The 14,206-nt window shown below is 43.0% G+C and overlaps 2 protein-coding genes across 2 annotated transcripts in view; both read left to right on the top strand.

Annotated features, from left to right (window-relative positions):
• Positions 1–2,356: 2,356 nt before the first annotated feature.
• Positions 2,357–4,834, top strand: snrpa (small nuclear ribonucleoprotein polypeptide A). The gene is made up of 7 exons (XM_026292596.2): positions 2,357–2,516; positions 2,768–2,848; positions 2,966–3,138; positions 3,266–3,442; positions 3,805–3,969; positions 4,143–4,231; positions 4,320–4,834. Exons 2-7 carry the CDS (start codon positions 2,776–2,778, stop codon positions 4,477–4,479), a joined length of 837 nt encoding a protein of 278 aa, XP_026148381.1. The 5' UTR covers positions 2,357–2,516; positions 2,768–2,775; the 3' UTR covers positions 4,480–4,834.
• A 3,905-nt stretch (positions 4,835–8,739) lies between these two features.
• LOC113138376 (protein jagged-1) overlaps positions 8,740–14,206 on the top strand; it is a 36,222-nt gene continuing 30,755 nt past the window's right edge. The window contains exons 1-2 of the mRNA XM_026320744.1: positions 8,740–9,590; positions 13,099–13,431. Coding sequence (XP_026176529.1) covers positions 9,432–9,590; positions 13,099–13,431 — 492 coding nt within the window. The 5' untranslated portion in view covers positions 8,740–9,431. The remainder of the gene's footprint in view (positions 9,591–13,098; positions 13,432–14,206) is intronic.

Here is a 14,206-nt window from a genome sequence, read left to right as displayed (position 1 = left end):
ACTCGTAGTGATGTGACGCTCGACACAGTATCGATTTTTTGAAGCGGCAGGGTCGCTGAACAGTGTTTCGCTGCGAGCGACGCCTCGTTACGTCACATGACGTGTCCTGCTTCGCGGGAATTTTGAAGGAGCTGGGCGCTTCAATATGTCAAGGCTTTAAAAGGTCTGAGTCACTGCTCAAACTGTTAGTTTTTTGAGAGGAGGAGATTACTAGAGACATTATTGCCATTTGAATTGTAGTCAGGGAGAGTGTTAGTTTACATTTAGGTTCAGGTATATATTTAGGTTTAGGGATATTTAGTTACTAACACTAGCAGAGCTGAAGATGTTGAGGTTCTCTCTGGGAGTGATGAGGATGGATAGGATCAGGAATGAGGACATCAGAGGGACAGCTCATGTTAGATGTTTTGGAGAAAAAGCCAGGGAAGCCAGATTGACATGGTTTGGACATGTTCAGAGGAGGGACAGTGAATACATTGGTAAAAGGATTCTGAGGTTAGAGCTGCCAGGAAGGAGGCCTAGAGGAAGACCAAAGAGGAGGTTCATGGATGTAGTGAAGGAGCACATGAGGATAGTTGGTGTAGGTGAGGAGGATACAGAGGATAGGGTTAAATGGAGGCAGATGATTCGCTGTGGCGACCACTGAAGGGAGCAGCTGAAAGGAAAAGAAGTTTAGTTACTAACACTGAATAACACATAAACACACACACATTTATTCACATACCAGACAGACAGAAATGGAGTAGGTTTAATAATACATAGGTAAGTCAGAGAGTGAGCTGAGGGGCTGAACGTTGTGTGAGATTCTGTGTGTGAAAGGTGAGTGACTGAGTGAGCCAGTGAGTGAGGCAGTGAGGAAGGGATATAGAGGAAGAACCAGTGCCAAAAAGAGCACAATCATATGCCTGGGAACACTTTGATCTGGTTACCACGAAAAAGATCAAGTGCCTGATTTGTGCTCAGGAGCTGACATATAGCAGCAACACGTCCTCGATGCTGCGACACCTGCGCTCCAAACACCCAGAGACCACACATAATACAGCAGCAGTAGCTGCTGCTGCTGGTGGAGTGGGAATATGACAAGATACGCGTCACATGATTTATTTAGATAGAATGACACACATAAACAAAATTATGCATCTAATTAAATGTGTTGTATAATTTTTTTTTCTAAGGCCAGCAAGCTGAGTTGGACGAGGCACTGGTTGATATGGTTGTACTTGATGCACAGCCTTTTAAAGTGGTGGAGGACAAAGGCTTCAGGGCCTTTGTACAGAAGCTTGACCCCACATATGTCCTGCCTTCTCAAAAGGCTTTAAAAGCTATGGTGGGGAAAAAAATGAAGTGGCCAAAAAGAAAGTCAATGGAAGAGCTTGAGAAAGCCAAAGCAGTCAGTGTGACGGCAGACGTGGACATCCATTAACATGGATGCATATCTTGGGGTCACTTACCACTTTATTAATTCCAACATGGAGCCAGCAAAGTGTCTTGCTTGGTGTGGGACATTTTACATACTCCCACACAGCAGAGTACTTGAGGGATGCCATGAAGCTGCAACTGAACCATTGGGGCTTTAGACAGAAGGTTCACTACTTAACTACAGATAATGCATTCAATATGATTCTTTGTGTTAATCTTCTTAATGTGAGGAGTGTACCATGTTTCGCACATAGTTTCAACCATGTTGTGAAAAAGGCATTGGAACAAACTCCTGCATTAACGAATATTAGAACAAGAGCTAGAAGAATTGTGACCTTTTTTACCTGTCTGAGCCCTACCTCTGCAGAGGAGAAGACCTGCTCAGTTACTGGGTTACACGTGAGGCACTGTAGAAATGATTTATTTTTCTAAATAAAAATCTTTGAACCCACACAAATGCCAAAGTCACTGAAATACCCCATCTATAATCTAAAAAACAAAATTGCATAAGCACCAGCATCAAAATACTGCCAATTATACTATTACACATATTTGCCTCATCAAGGCTGCCTGTTGTATAAACATCTTTAAATATTGTATTATGCAAGGACAAACACAATGACACACCTTTGACAAAATAGCTTTTATTAAAGCCTCAGAGAAATAATGTGCGATCCATTAGAGCCTAAAGCAATGAGGCTTTGTCAGAACATCCGCTCAGATGCAGTTCTCAAAGTCAGCCAGCAGATGTCGCTCTTCTGACTGCATCAAATGCTTCGAAGCAGTGTGTCGTTTTCAGGCCAGTTGTCTCAAAGTGGTTCAGTGCTTCATAAAGCTTCGATTTCACCGTCACTACGGACTTTATGGCTGGACTATGGCCATTTTAGAAGCTATTTTTCCTGACGGCTTGGTTGATGTCCTGTAGTGCGCATGCGGATGAACGGCCCCGTTGACCAATCAACGCTGCTTATTCTCGACGCTTATTCTGCGGAGGCCAGGCTTTTCATTCATCTTTGAGCGTCTAATGTTGCACCAAGCTGAGGCTTTAAAACCACCTTTGGATATCAGGACGTTTTGAAACCCATTTGTGGATTCAGGTACATAAGTTGGAAGTTTTTCTGCGAGTAGAGCTGTGAGATAAATGCTCTAAATAGCAGACTGTGTAATGTTAGTTGTAGCGTTAGCCTAGCTAGCGCTAGCTTTTAGGCTAACGCTAGCCCCACGTTGTTTAAAGTTGAATGGTTGTTTGCTAATATTAACTAGCTAGTTAAATTAGCTGTTGATCCACGACTAGTCAAGCCTTTAATAAATACGCTTTAAAATGTGTATTTCTTTTTATCATCGACAGGTTAGACGATGGCCACAGCGGAAGTACGGCTTAACCACACAATCTATATCAATAACTTAAATGAGAAAATCAAGAAAGATGGTACGTTTATCGCTTTTACAATCCAACCTTCACTTTGTGATTTCACTTAAAAAAAAAACATACAATGCACAGACGGCCTCTCCTATCAAACTAACAGTTTGTCCCATTTCTCTGCAGAGTTGAAGAAGTCGCTATACGCCATCTTCTCACAGTTCGGCCAGATTTTGGACATCTTGGTCGCACGAAACATCAAGATGAAGGGTCAGGCCTTTGTTATCTTTAAAGAGATTAACAGCGCGTCCAATGCCTTGAGATCTATGCAGGGATTTCCTTTCTATGACAAACCCATGGTAGGTTCCTTGAACAGTGTATACCACATCTCCAAGAAGCTTTGCAGAGAAGAAATCAGGTCAAAAGTGTTTCCTTCACATGAAGCCTCTGAAATAAATGTGGTCTAATCTCCATCTTTTCTTACAGCGTATCCAGTATGCCAAACAAGACTCAGATATTATAGCTAAAATGAAAGGAACGTATGTGGAGCGTGACCGTAAAAAAGAGAAGAAGAAGACGAAAGGACCTGATGCATCTGGGGCTAAGAAGGGGGTACCAGGAGCTGCTGCAGGCATGGTCGCTGGTGTACCTGCTGCCATACCTGTAAGTGCAATAAATGTTTGGAGTAGTATTTACTTAATCTTTTGTATGTTTTGAACAAATCTATGTAGTGGTCACTAAAAGTTGCATTATTCTTGAGTTAAAAAATGTAAAGGGGATGTAAACATTCATAGGTCAGATCAGAATGAATATTCGGAGTAAAACAATAAGAGCTGTAGTAAAAAATATGCACATTCAAATCACAAAAATCCAGTTTCTTACTGACCTCTGTTGGTCTCATTATAGTCATGTTTACAGTTATGAGCAGGAAGCTGAAGTTGAAAATTAACACAGACAAATTGTCATGGGTGGATGGAAAAATGTTATGACAGCTGCTGACATGCTCATCATGGTTCACTCTGTAGGGAATGCCTCCCATGAGCCAGGCTCCACGCATGATGCACATGCCAGGTCAGCCGCCTTATATGCCCCCGCCCGGCATGATGCCTCCTCCAGGGATGGCACCTGGTCAGATGCCCCCTGGTGCTCTGCCTCCTGGTCAGATGATGCCTGGACAGATGCCTCAGCAGGTAGCATGCACCCATGTAGTCCGACTGATCATGCTGTTGCTTATTGTAAAAAAATAAAATATATATATATATATATATATATATATATATATATATATATATATATATATATATATATATATATATATTTTGGTCCTGGTGGTTCTGATCTATACTCACCTTTAAACTCACAGGTTGCAGAAAATCCTCCCAATCACATCCTCTTCCTCACCAACCTACCAGAGGAGACAAACGAACTCATGCTTTCCATGCTCTTCAACCAGTCAGTAACAACTCCTTGTGCATTTATTCATGCTTTTTTTGTTTGTTTATTTGTCAAAGGCTGATCCTGTGTGTTGTTGCAAATTCAGGTTCCCCGGGTTCAAAGAGGTGCGTCTGGTTCCTGGTCGCCACGACATTGCCTTTGTGGAGTTTGAGAATGAAGTTCAGGCTGGTGCTGCACGAGAGGCACTTCAGGGCTTTAAGATCACACAAACCAACGCCATGAAGATCTCTTTTGCAAAGAAATAACACATCAATCTGGTCCGTTCTTTTTTTGATGTGCTCACACACAGGTTTTTTTTTTTTTTTTTTAATTGTACAGCAGCGACCCACACTAAGATACATTTTTAGAAATTCAATGCAGGCATGTGGTGTAATTTATTCTCCCCCTTCCAGGATTACATGTAAGTATACTTTTATTTGCATGAAGTTATGCATTTTATTAAGACACACACAACTCTTCAGAGAACATTTACTTTTGCAACTTGATTTTTTTTTTTTTTTTCTTTTTTTGGTCATGAAGCATTGCACCCAGGGTCTGGCTTACCAGACATTGTACCTGGAGCTTAACTTTTTTATAATTAAATCTTGATTTGTAACAGTGCTCTGCCTCATTCACACTTCTTTGCAGTAGATAGTGCTATAAATGTGCTTTCTTTAGCTAGTTTTGAGGTGTGTAAAATTAGTGCAGGAGGAAATGGATGGGTATAAATGGGTGAGCTGAACACCTCAGAGTGAATTGTTTTTCGGGCAACCCAGCTGTTATTTTTAATGGTTATTTTTTCTTTTGTCCACCATTTCTGCTTCATGAATTTTGCATAAGTTAAAATATTCAGAAGTAATCTGTTTATTCAGGTCAGGTCAGGACAAAACTGATAATCAGAATTAATGGCTTTATCAGTCAGCAGTAAAGTAAGTGCAGTAAGGACGTATTGTAAGTGCAGCATTAGTCCTTGGCTGTGTTCAGTCTCAAGAAGTGCTGATGTTACATGGTATGCAGTTGAGACTGATGACCACTCACGTTCTCTACAAATATGATACTTGTAGAAAATTGAATTCACTGGCCTCAGAGCGAATGTTTTCTATCAGTCCTGTATCTCTTGTGACATTTATTAGTTTGGTCAAAGCATGGGCCTCTGTGCAAATCAGATTTTCTCTTCTACTTGCAAAGTAAACCAAATAGAATGTGTTCTGCTCAATGAAATACCCCAGATATAATTTTTTTTAAAAAACATATTAGACTATCTAATTTGGGTGTATTTCTAACCACTGTGCGTTGCAGTTTTTAGTAGTAGCATTTTCTGCAGCTGTGTTTGTTTTCACGCTTAAAGGATGTTTTACCCCCTAAGGTTATTCAAAAGAGAAAATGTTGCAAAGCGGGTGAGAGGTAGTGTACAGCCTGGACATATCAGCAGCCTATAACAGGGCTAACACACAGAGACCAGCCCTCACGTTAGCACTTACGGACAGTTTAGAGTTACCAATTCACTTAACCCCAAACTAGACTGAGTTGAATGCTTTGGACTGTGGGAGAAAACCCATGCAGACTCTGGGAGAACATGCAAACTCTACACAGACAGACCCCAAGGTTGTATGGGATTAGAGCTTGGAACATTTTTGCTGTTAGTTGACAGTGGTAACCACTACACTACTGTGCCCATACAGGTTATTTACAAAAACAAATAAAAAAGATCTTTTATGACAGTGTTGTTAGCAGTGGTGTGAATAGTGCTCAGTCCAGCATACATATATATATGTGTGTGTATTTGGCTTGCCTGCCTGCATTGTAATTTATATGCTCACTATAAATTTTCAAAGTAATGTATTAAATACAGTGAAGAGGATAGTATTCCTCTGAAATGCACCACAGTAGAAATATCAAATATTATGAAACTTGTTTAAACAAATATGTAAAGAATGCCACTGTATACAATGTCTGACCTGTTCCCAGTTTGCCACTTAGTAAATGCCTGCTGTATGTTTTGCAACACATCCTCAAAGGCCTCTCTCAGCCTTCAGATCCTGTTGGTTTGCAGAGTAATTACATGATAAGGACCACCTCCTCCTCTCAAAGGCTAGATTCATGAGTGTAGGCGGAGTGATGTGTGAATTAGGCCTGAAAAGCTTAATTTAGACACACACTATCAACTGTACTAAGCACACACAGGGCCTCCCTGTTGTGGATTTAACTGTGGCCCGAGTAATTGTCTTCAGGTCAGCTCAACAGTGTACACAGAAATGCACATTCTTCTGCAGGTTCCCAAGCCTTTCCACACTCCCTTATTTTGCCTTGAGAAAGCGCTGACCTTAGCCACTAAGGCGCCATGTGTGTGTGAGTGTGTGTGTTTGCATGTGTGAATGATGCATGCTCTTGGCAACATGCCTGTTGCCTTCCTATTCACAAAAACACCGTTCTTTCATTTGGAGTTGAGAGGCAGCATGTCTGGTGGATTATTTGTGGGAGTTGTGTCTGTCAGTGTAGTTTCAGCGTGAAATCAAAAATAGTCCTAAACACAGTATCATCACTATCTGGCCCCTCTGACGCAGTAAGCTGGAACTGTCATCTTTCTTTGCATGTAATGGCTCCTGTCACGAAGTGTGTTGTTACTGGTCATACATGGTCTAAGTTTGCATACAGAGCAGCCTGTGCTACATGTGCAGCACCTTTAACACTGGTAGTCACAGTAAAAAGGAAGAAGAAAGTAACAGTGAGTTATAAGGTGTTAAAACTACAGGTAATATGAAAGTTTGGCAAATAAAATTGCTGAATGTTCTGCCTAAGACGTTTAGATCAAACGGGTCTTTGTCACTGTGACAGAAAACTGCCTGGTTATGGATTCATGGTGTGAGCATTGTCAAATGTTGTTAAAATTATGTAATTGTTGCTTCACTATTCATCCATCCATTATCTACACCTGCTTTTTCTTATTTAGTGTCACAGAGATCTGCTGGAGCCTATCCCAGCTCTCTTTGGTTGAAAGGCGGGGGTACACCCTGGACAGGTCACCAGTCCATCACAGGGTCACATAGAGACAAACAACCTCACACTCACTCCTATGGGCAGTTTAGAGTCACCAATGAACCTGACATAAATGTCTTTGGACTGTGGGAGGAAACCAGAGTACCTGGAGTAAACCCACGCAAGCACAGGGAGAACATGCAAACTGCACACAGAAGACAGATTTCGAACCAAGAACCATCTTGCTGTGAGGCAACAGTGCTAACCACTTTTGTGGTATTTTTATTTAGTCGTAGATGTCAGTGTTATGGGAAAATATTTTGACAATTTGAAGCCAATCTTTTGGGAGGGCTTCAAACGGTGACCACAAATTCTGCCTAAAACACATATGGCCATTAGGTGGTGCCAACTACACAACACAAAACACTCTTCCATTTAGGCAACAAGACTCAGAGCTGTACTTTTATTGGTGACTCTTCCTCAGGTGAAGTCCACAGAGCCGCCTCTGAACAGACCCACTGATGTCTGTGTGTTTTCCCGAGTGGTTGGTTAGAATTCAGCTCATGGCTGGAGGTCGCTGCTCCTCTATGCAAATCAACCCTCTGCTCCTCAAGAGCCCTCTGTTCTGCTCCGGGGTCACTGCAGAGCGCCAGGCCGCGGAAACACCAGCGGTTGTCAGGAAGGCTCTTGAGCAACAAGCCCGTGATAGACCTTAAGATGGAGGAGGAGGAGGAGGGGGGGAAGCCGAATCTCATTAGATTTCCTCCGATAAAGAAGGTACATTGTATGGAGGTCTTGAGTCCAACAAGAAGAGCGCTGGAGGTCAGTCGTGGAAAATATGCCATGTGACCGGTGCCAGTGTCCAAAAGATGCCTACAATTCTCTTTTATATTTGTGCTCTCAGCCGGTTAGTAGACTATTTGCATCGTTAAGCAGCAGCGTGCGTGTGCGTAAGTCTCTAGGCTACGGGCCGACAGCTGTCAAAACAGGTTTTAACCATAAATGTGTTATGACGAGCATATTTTGGTGGACGGTAGGCACCTTGTGCTACGCGCTTCTTCATCGTGTGCGCAACAGCCGAAACCCCCTTTGGAAGAAGACGAATAATAAAAACACTCCGGGCAATTGTGTGTATGTCTCCTTTGGCATATGTGAAGGACCTCAGTTAATCACCCGCGGACGGGTACGTTAATTATGGAGGGCTTCCGCTTCAAAGCCTATAGAAACTTTTCTTTTTCAGAGCCCATTCAAGCAGGCGCAGACTGTGAAAACAATTAATTGGCGCGGCGCAGCTTTGAACTGACCCCGGGGAAAGCAAGGGGGGTGTTGAAACTGGAGGAGAGGAACCAGTGAGGTGCAATAAAAGGTGGAGAGGAAACATAAAACCCAGAGAGAAGAAGTGAGATACGAAACGCCTTGAAGATAATCCCTTCCGTAAATGTGGGATATATAGGAAAAAAAAAAGTTTAGGTTGGTCTGCAGCTTGCTCAGAGGGATGAGAGTATTGGTGCGCGATGGGAACCATCCGGACAAGAGCTGAAAGACGGATATTCCCTGCCTCTGGACACACCCTCACATGCTCTCTCTCTCTTTCTCTCTCTCTTTCTCTTTCTCGCCTTCTCATTGTTTCCCACACTGGCTGTGTAGCCGCCGGGCTTCGTACCGCCTTGACAAATGGTCAGCCAGCCGCTTGGATGAGAAGAGCGCAAAGTGAAATCAACTTTGTTTGGTGTTTCCACACCTTCATAACAGGATGAATGTGGATGTTATTTGGTGTTTTTGATTTTTTCCGTGTGTGTGTGCGTAAATCTGGCTGATAGACAGAAGAGAAGTAAGTGTGTCTACTAATTGGGATGAGAGTTCAAGTCAAGTGTGCCAGCAGCTTGGACCTTTAAAGCCTCTTAACATAGGTGGTGAGAGGAATACGGCGCAGAGGGGACTGTGTTTATGTGCCGTGTGCGTGTTTTTGTATGTGCCATTCCCAGTGGAAATCCACCCTGGACACAGCAGCAAGGGGGTGATCAGGTGTGTATGGGTGGGTGGGGGATAAATCCGAGCTGAGACAGAGGTAGGCTATGGTTTCCCTGAACTGGTCGCGATGAAGTAGGTCTGCGGGAGTTTCAGGCTTTAAGACCGAAGAGGAGGAGAGCTGGGCGGACGAACGGACACAGGCAGGGAGGAGGAGAGGGACACCAACACCGCCAAAGCGCACAACACGGTTCCCTGTTCCTTGACGCAGGGGATGGAGAGCTCAAGAACGCACAGGATTACTCAGCTCAACCGCAGAACCGTGGGGGGAAAGATCACCGGGAAGCCAGGTATGAAAGCTCAGCGACACCGGGGACATCTCCACTTGCAGCGGACTGTGATTGTCCTGGTCGCGCTCACGATACAACCGCAGGTAAGCCACCGATTATGTTCTATTTAAGTCTGCATGCAGTTTAACCCCAGACGCCGACTTTTACCTGTGGTTGAACCAATATTTCTTAGCAGAGCTCCGTGCAAACCACCAGTAATGGAGTCCACACACACTGTCCCTTTCCCATTTGTGCTGCCCATTTTCTGCTCCTATGGCGCTGTGGCCACCTGTTGTTTCAGCTCGCTGGTGTCTATTATCCCACTCAGCAGAGAACTATTACTCTAAGGCAGAAGCATGTATGAAAGCAAAATATGTGTGTGTGGGGGGAAAAAGGAATATTACAGAAAAATCATGTATTTTTAGCATTGTGGGAAAATCTACCAATTATATTTGCTAAGCGAAGAATATAGTTAAGTGGATAACATACATACTTAGGAAAAACACCCGCAGCATACGGTTTATTTTGGAGACTTCAGTGCTGAATAAAGCCCTAAATTCTTTTGAGGGGCCATGTATGCTCCTGTGTGAAATAATGGAGGATGAACATCGTAATTGCCCACTGCATCCTGCTTGTTCTCTGGTTAATTAAAGGATTATTGCGTCTGCAGGTTTTTAGGTGCATTGGCATTAGAGTCTTTACTGGGGCATTATCTATTTTTTTAACAGCATTTGAAATTTGAAATTTGCCACTTGACAGTTTCCTATCCACCTTGTTTTAAAATCTCCTGGTACTTCCTTTGTGTTTAGAACCACAGAGTTCACTAGTCACTGCAATAATTTGTATAAGTTATTCAGAGCGTAGCGTGCTGATAGCCCTGTGGGGATTATTTTGACAGAATTCAGGAGTGAAGGTTCATAAACACATTTTTTTATTATTATTTTACCTGTGTGCCCCTTGTGCTGTCAGGCAGCTGCTGCTCTGAATAGGATGCCTATGATGTGTGACAGGAGTCGCAGTAGTGGGAACAGGCTTAGAGGTACTCCAGAGTATGTATGTGAGCATTTATGTGATACTGTGCGTGTTTTTGGTTTTTTTTTTTTTTTTCTGAACACTGAACTCGCACATCCTGCATCTGTGTCTTGGGTGTGAGTGGAGCCCTGGGCCACAGCGAATAAGCTCCAGGGCGTGTGAATGTTGAGCGTTTGGGCGGCTCTGTGTGTCTCTCTCTGCACCTCTGCAACCCCTTCACAGCTGAGGATCAACACACTCCACTCCCTCCATTCTCTGCACTGCAGTGTGAAGCATATACTCAAGGATACTCCTCTGCTGCTGCTGCTGCTGTGAATCACTTATAATGCAGAAGACAAGAGACCATCCTGTGATTCTGAGGCCTCTTCAAAGCCCAGCAGTCACTACCTGATGCGTTTTGCCCAGATTTATTATTCCCAGCACTGCACTGCTGGACATACTGTTTCAGTGTGATCTGAGACACTGACTAAAGCTCACTCATTTAATAATCTGCCAAATACTTGATTCTTTTTTCAATTAAATGTCTATTCAAAAAGCCACATCATTTTATTTGAACACAGTCAGCAGTAATGTCTTTTCCAAACAGAATCCTATGCAATAGTCATGTTCAAAGAAACTCATAGTGAAACTGTTGCAGGTAATGTCAAAGTAGTTCTCCCTGTCACTGACATTGAAAAGACACCTTTTATAAAGTCTATATGCTGTTTAAAGCATTGGTGAGTTGTGTTTTAAGCATTTATGGTGCTATTTATTAAATCATATAAACCTTATAAAAAATAATGTCTTATCAGAAAGTAATACCAAAGCGTTTAATTAAGTTTTGTCATATTTTATGTTTGCTTTATTGATAGTGTAATGATGGCATTAAGTAGAATCAGCACTGACAAACATTAGCACTATGTTTGAGATGCTTTATTGCTGTTTTTTGTTTGTTTGTTTGTTTGTTTGTTTTTTGGGGGGGGTTTAAATTGTGTCTTTAGTCCTGTACCTCTCTGGTCAATGTGAACCAGTCTCATGTTTCTTGCACAGTTCAGGTGCTGACCCCTTTAAAGTCGGTCTTTAGACGGAGAGGATTTGTTGTGAGCCAGCCAGAATTTGGGGTGTAGTGAGTGTGTAACTGCCAGAGCTCTCCTGCAGAGATGGTCTGAGCCTTGGCTGCCATCTCTCTGTCTCAATTTGACTGGTCTGACTGAAGCGCTGAAATGCTGGTATGCAGGGAATGGCTCAGGCAGTGAGAGGAGGAGAGGAAGAAAGGAGGATGTAGAGTGATGAGCGCCACTGTATCTCCACAAGCCTTTTGATGTACATGAGTTCACCACACACGCACGCACACACACACACACACACACACACACACACACACACACACACGCACACACACACACACACACACACACTCCTCACCCCCCTAACCCCCCTAACCCCCTCTCAGCTCAGGGACAGGGTGCAGGAGAGGGACATGCAGCTGAACACAAAGGAAGGACTCTGATTCTGACAAGCCCATGAGATCTTATGGGTCTTGGTGATTTTTTTTCCATGACTGAGCGCACAACACTGCAGGGGATACATGATTCTGATTCTTCGACTTAATGAGCTATCATTAGTTTAGTATTTGTGAAAGCATGCCACAAGGGTTGTGAATTATTCAGATATATTCATGATCGGAGGATTTTGGCTATGTGAGATAACAGTGGCTTCATTTTTTGTGTTTGCAATTGTTGTAAAAAGCCAGAACCATTGTTTTTATTCAGCTACAGTGACATGCAGACACACACACACACACACACACACACACACACACATGCATGCACGTACATACCTGACCCCGGTGCTCTGGGGCTCTCAGGGGGGCTTGTTAACACTATAGAGTGTGTGTGTGTGTGTGTGTGTGTGTTAGTGACTGTGTGTGTGTTAGTGACTGTGTGTGTGTCTCCTCCACCCATCTTTAGACAGGGAACACAGAGGAAAGAAAGGGAGGCAGATGAAAAGGAGAATGGCAACAATGCAGAAAAGAGCTGATGGCCGCAGAAAGAGAAATGACAGGAGCTTTACAGCTTGTTCCCAGATAGGAAAAGAATGGAGCAGGAGGAGGAAGAGTGTGGGTTCCCAAAGTCATCATCCCCTGGGAAGAGAGAAATAAGAAGGGAGTGGTGGTAAAGAGAGAAAGGAAAACAAGGGGTGTCAAAGCAAATAACAGGAAGTTGAGAGATGATCAGTTTCTATCCATGAGTTGAATGAAAAATTTGGTTTTGGCAGAGTTCTTTCTTTCCCTCACTTGTGTCTGACTGTTTGACTGTTGTCTTGTAACATGCTGATAAACAAAAGATACAGAGGAGACATGCTGGAGGCTGCAGATTCCCAGGAGTAATGAGACAGTACATAGCAGGACGGTTCTTTATTCATATGAACACGCATGTCTTTGGTCCTGTTATTGAAGTTTTATCAGACATTTTCTTTAAGAGCAACTGTAAATTGTAAATGCAGGCTCATCACTAAAGTTACCAAACCCTCAGATAAACAGACAATTTATTAATGTACATTTCTCCTTCCCACCCCTCTGTCTCCTCTCTTTGGACACAGGCTGTATGTGCGTTGGGGATGTTTGAACTTCAGATCCGGCACTTCCAGAACCCACATGGTCTCCTGCAGACCGGAGACTGCTGTGACCTCCAGGCCAGTGGTGGGCAGCGCTGCTCTGCCTGGGACCAATGTGACACTTTCTTCCAAGCCTGCCTCAAGGAGTACCAGGCCCGAGTTGTCCCCACTGGAGCCTGCATCTTTGGGTCAGGCAGCACAGGGATCCTAGGTGGAAACTCCCAGTCGCTCCGCCACCGAGGACACGATGGAGGAGCAGGAAGAGGAGAGGATGGGATTAATGGGCACATTGTCATTCCCTTCCAATTCGCCTGGCCAGTAAGTACAGGAGCAGTGCCGGTTATCAGTATGGTTTCCAAGGGAACAGGCTATGCTTCAAGTACAGCAATACACTCAAACTGAGGGTAGAGAGGAATAACAATGATGGTCAGAGGCAGAGTCCAGATACACATGCTTTTACATCTTTTCTTTCCTCCTCTGTGTGTGGGTGAAAGTAGTGGAAGCCAGCCTACATTATATCACAATATATATTTGGAGACAATCCCCTTATTAAATGACAAAACTGAATATGACTTCTAAAATGGACTGTTTGACCTGACACCTCCAGGGAAAAGGGTGCGTGACACCTGGACCATTTAAGAACTGTTTATTTAGCTGATATTTTATTGTAGAACCTGTTATTATTGATTTATTAACATTCATAAAAAAGTATCTTTTGCTGATGGCTTATTACAAACTAACAAACCTATTAGCCTCTATTAGTGACTGACTAACATTTATAACCACAGACCTGATGACTTATAGGGGTCACACCAGCAAATTTATGTGCTTGCAGTAAACAGCCTGTTCGAGGAGGAATTTCAACAACCTGGCAACTCGAAGCTATAGTAATTAATTGTTTATAACTGATCTGTAAGGACTTAGTAAAATCTTTATTAACTATTAATATTAATAGATAGAGACATTAATTAGACCGTATAAAACATTTAGTGGATACTGATACCATTTAGTTTGTAATATCAACGTTGCCACTTAAGTCATAACTCAAGCTGACTTTTTTTTTCTTCTTAATGGATGATCATCTACTAAATAT

The sequence above is a fragment of the Mastacembelus armatus genome, chromosome 13, assembly GCF_900324485.2.
Source record: "Mastacembelus armatus chromosome 13, fMasArm1.2, whole genome shotgun sequence".
NCBI lineage: Eukaryota > Metazoa > Chordata > Actinopteri > Synbranchiformes > Mastacembelidae > Mastacembelus > Mastacembelus armatus.
The sequence above is the reverse complement of the archived record's forward strand: the minus strand, read 5'-3'. Positions and strand labels throughout refer to the sequence as shown.

Bases quoted from the DNA above. Each gene is read 5' to 3' on its own strand.
- snrpa (XM_026292596.2), top strand. From the start codon at position 2,776: ATGGCCACAGCGGAAGTACGGCTTAACCACACAATCTATATCAATAAC. The intron at 3,139-3,265 runs GTAGGTTCCTTG...CTTTTCTTACAG, and splicing joins CTTTCTATGACAAACCCATG to CGTATCCAGTATGCCAAACA. The intron at 4,232-4,319 runs GTCAGTAACAAC...TTGCAAATTCAG, and splicing joins CTTTCCATGCTCTTCAACCA to GTTCCCCGGGTTCAAAGAGG.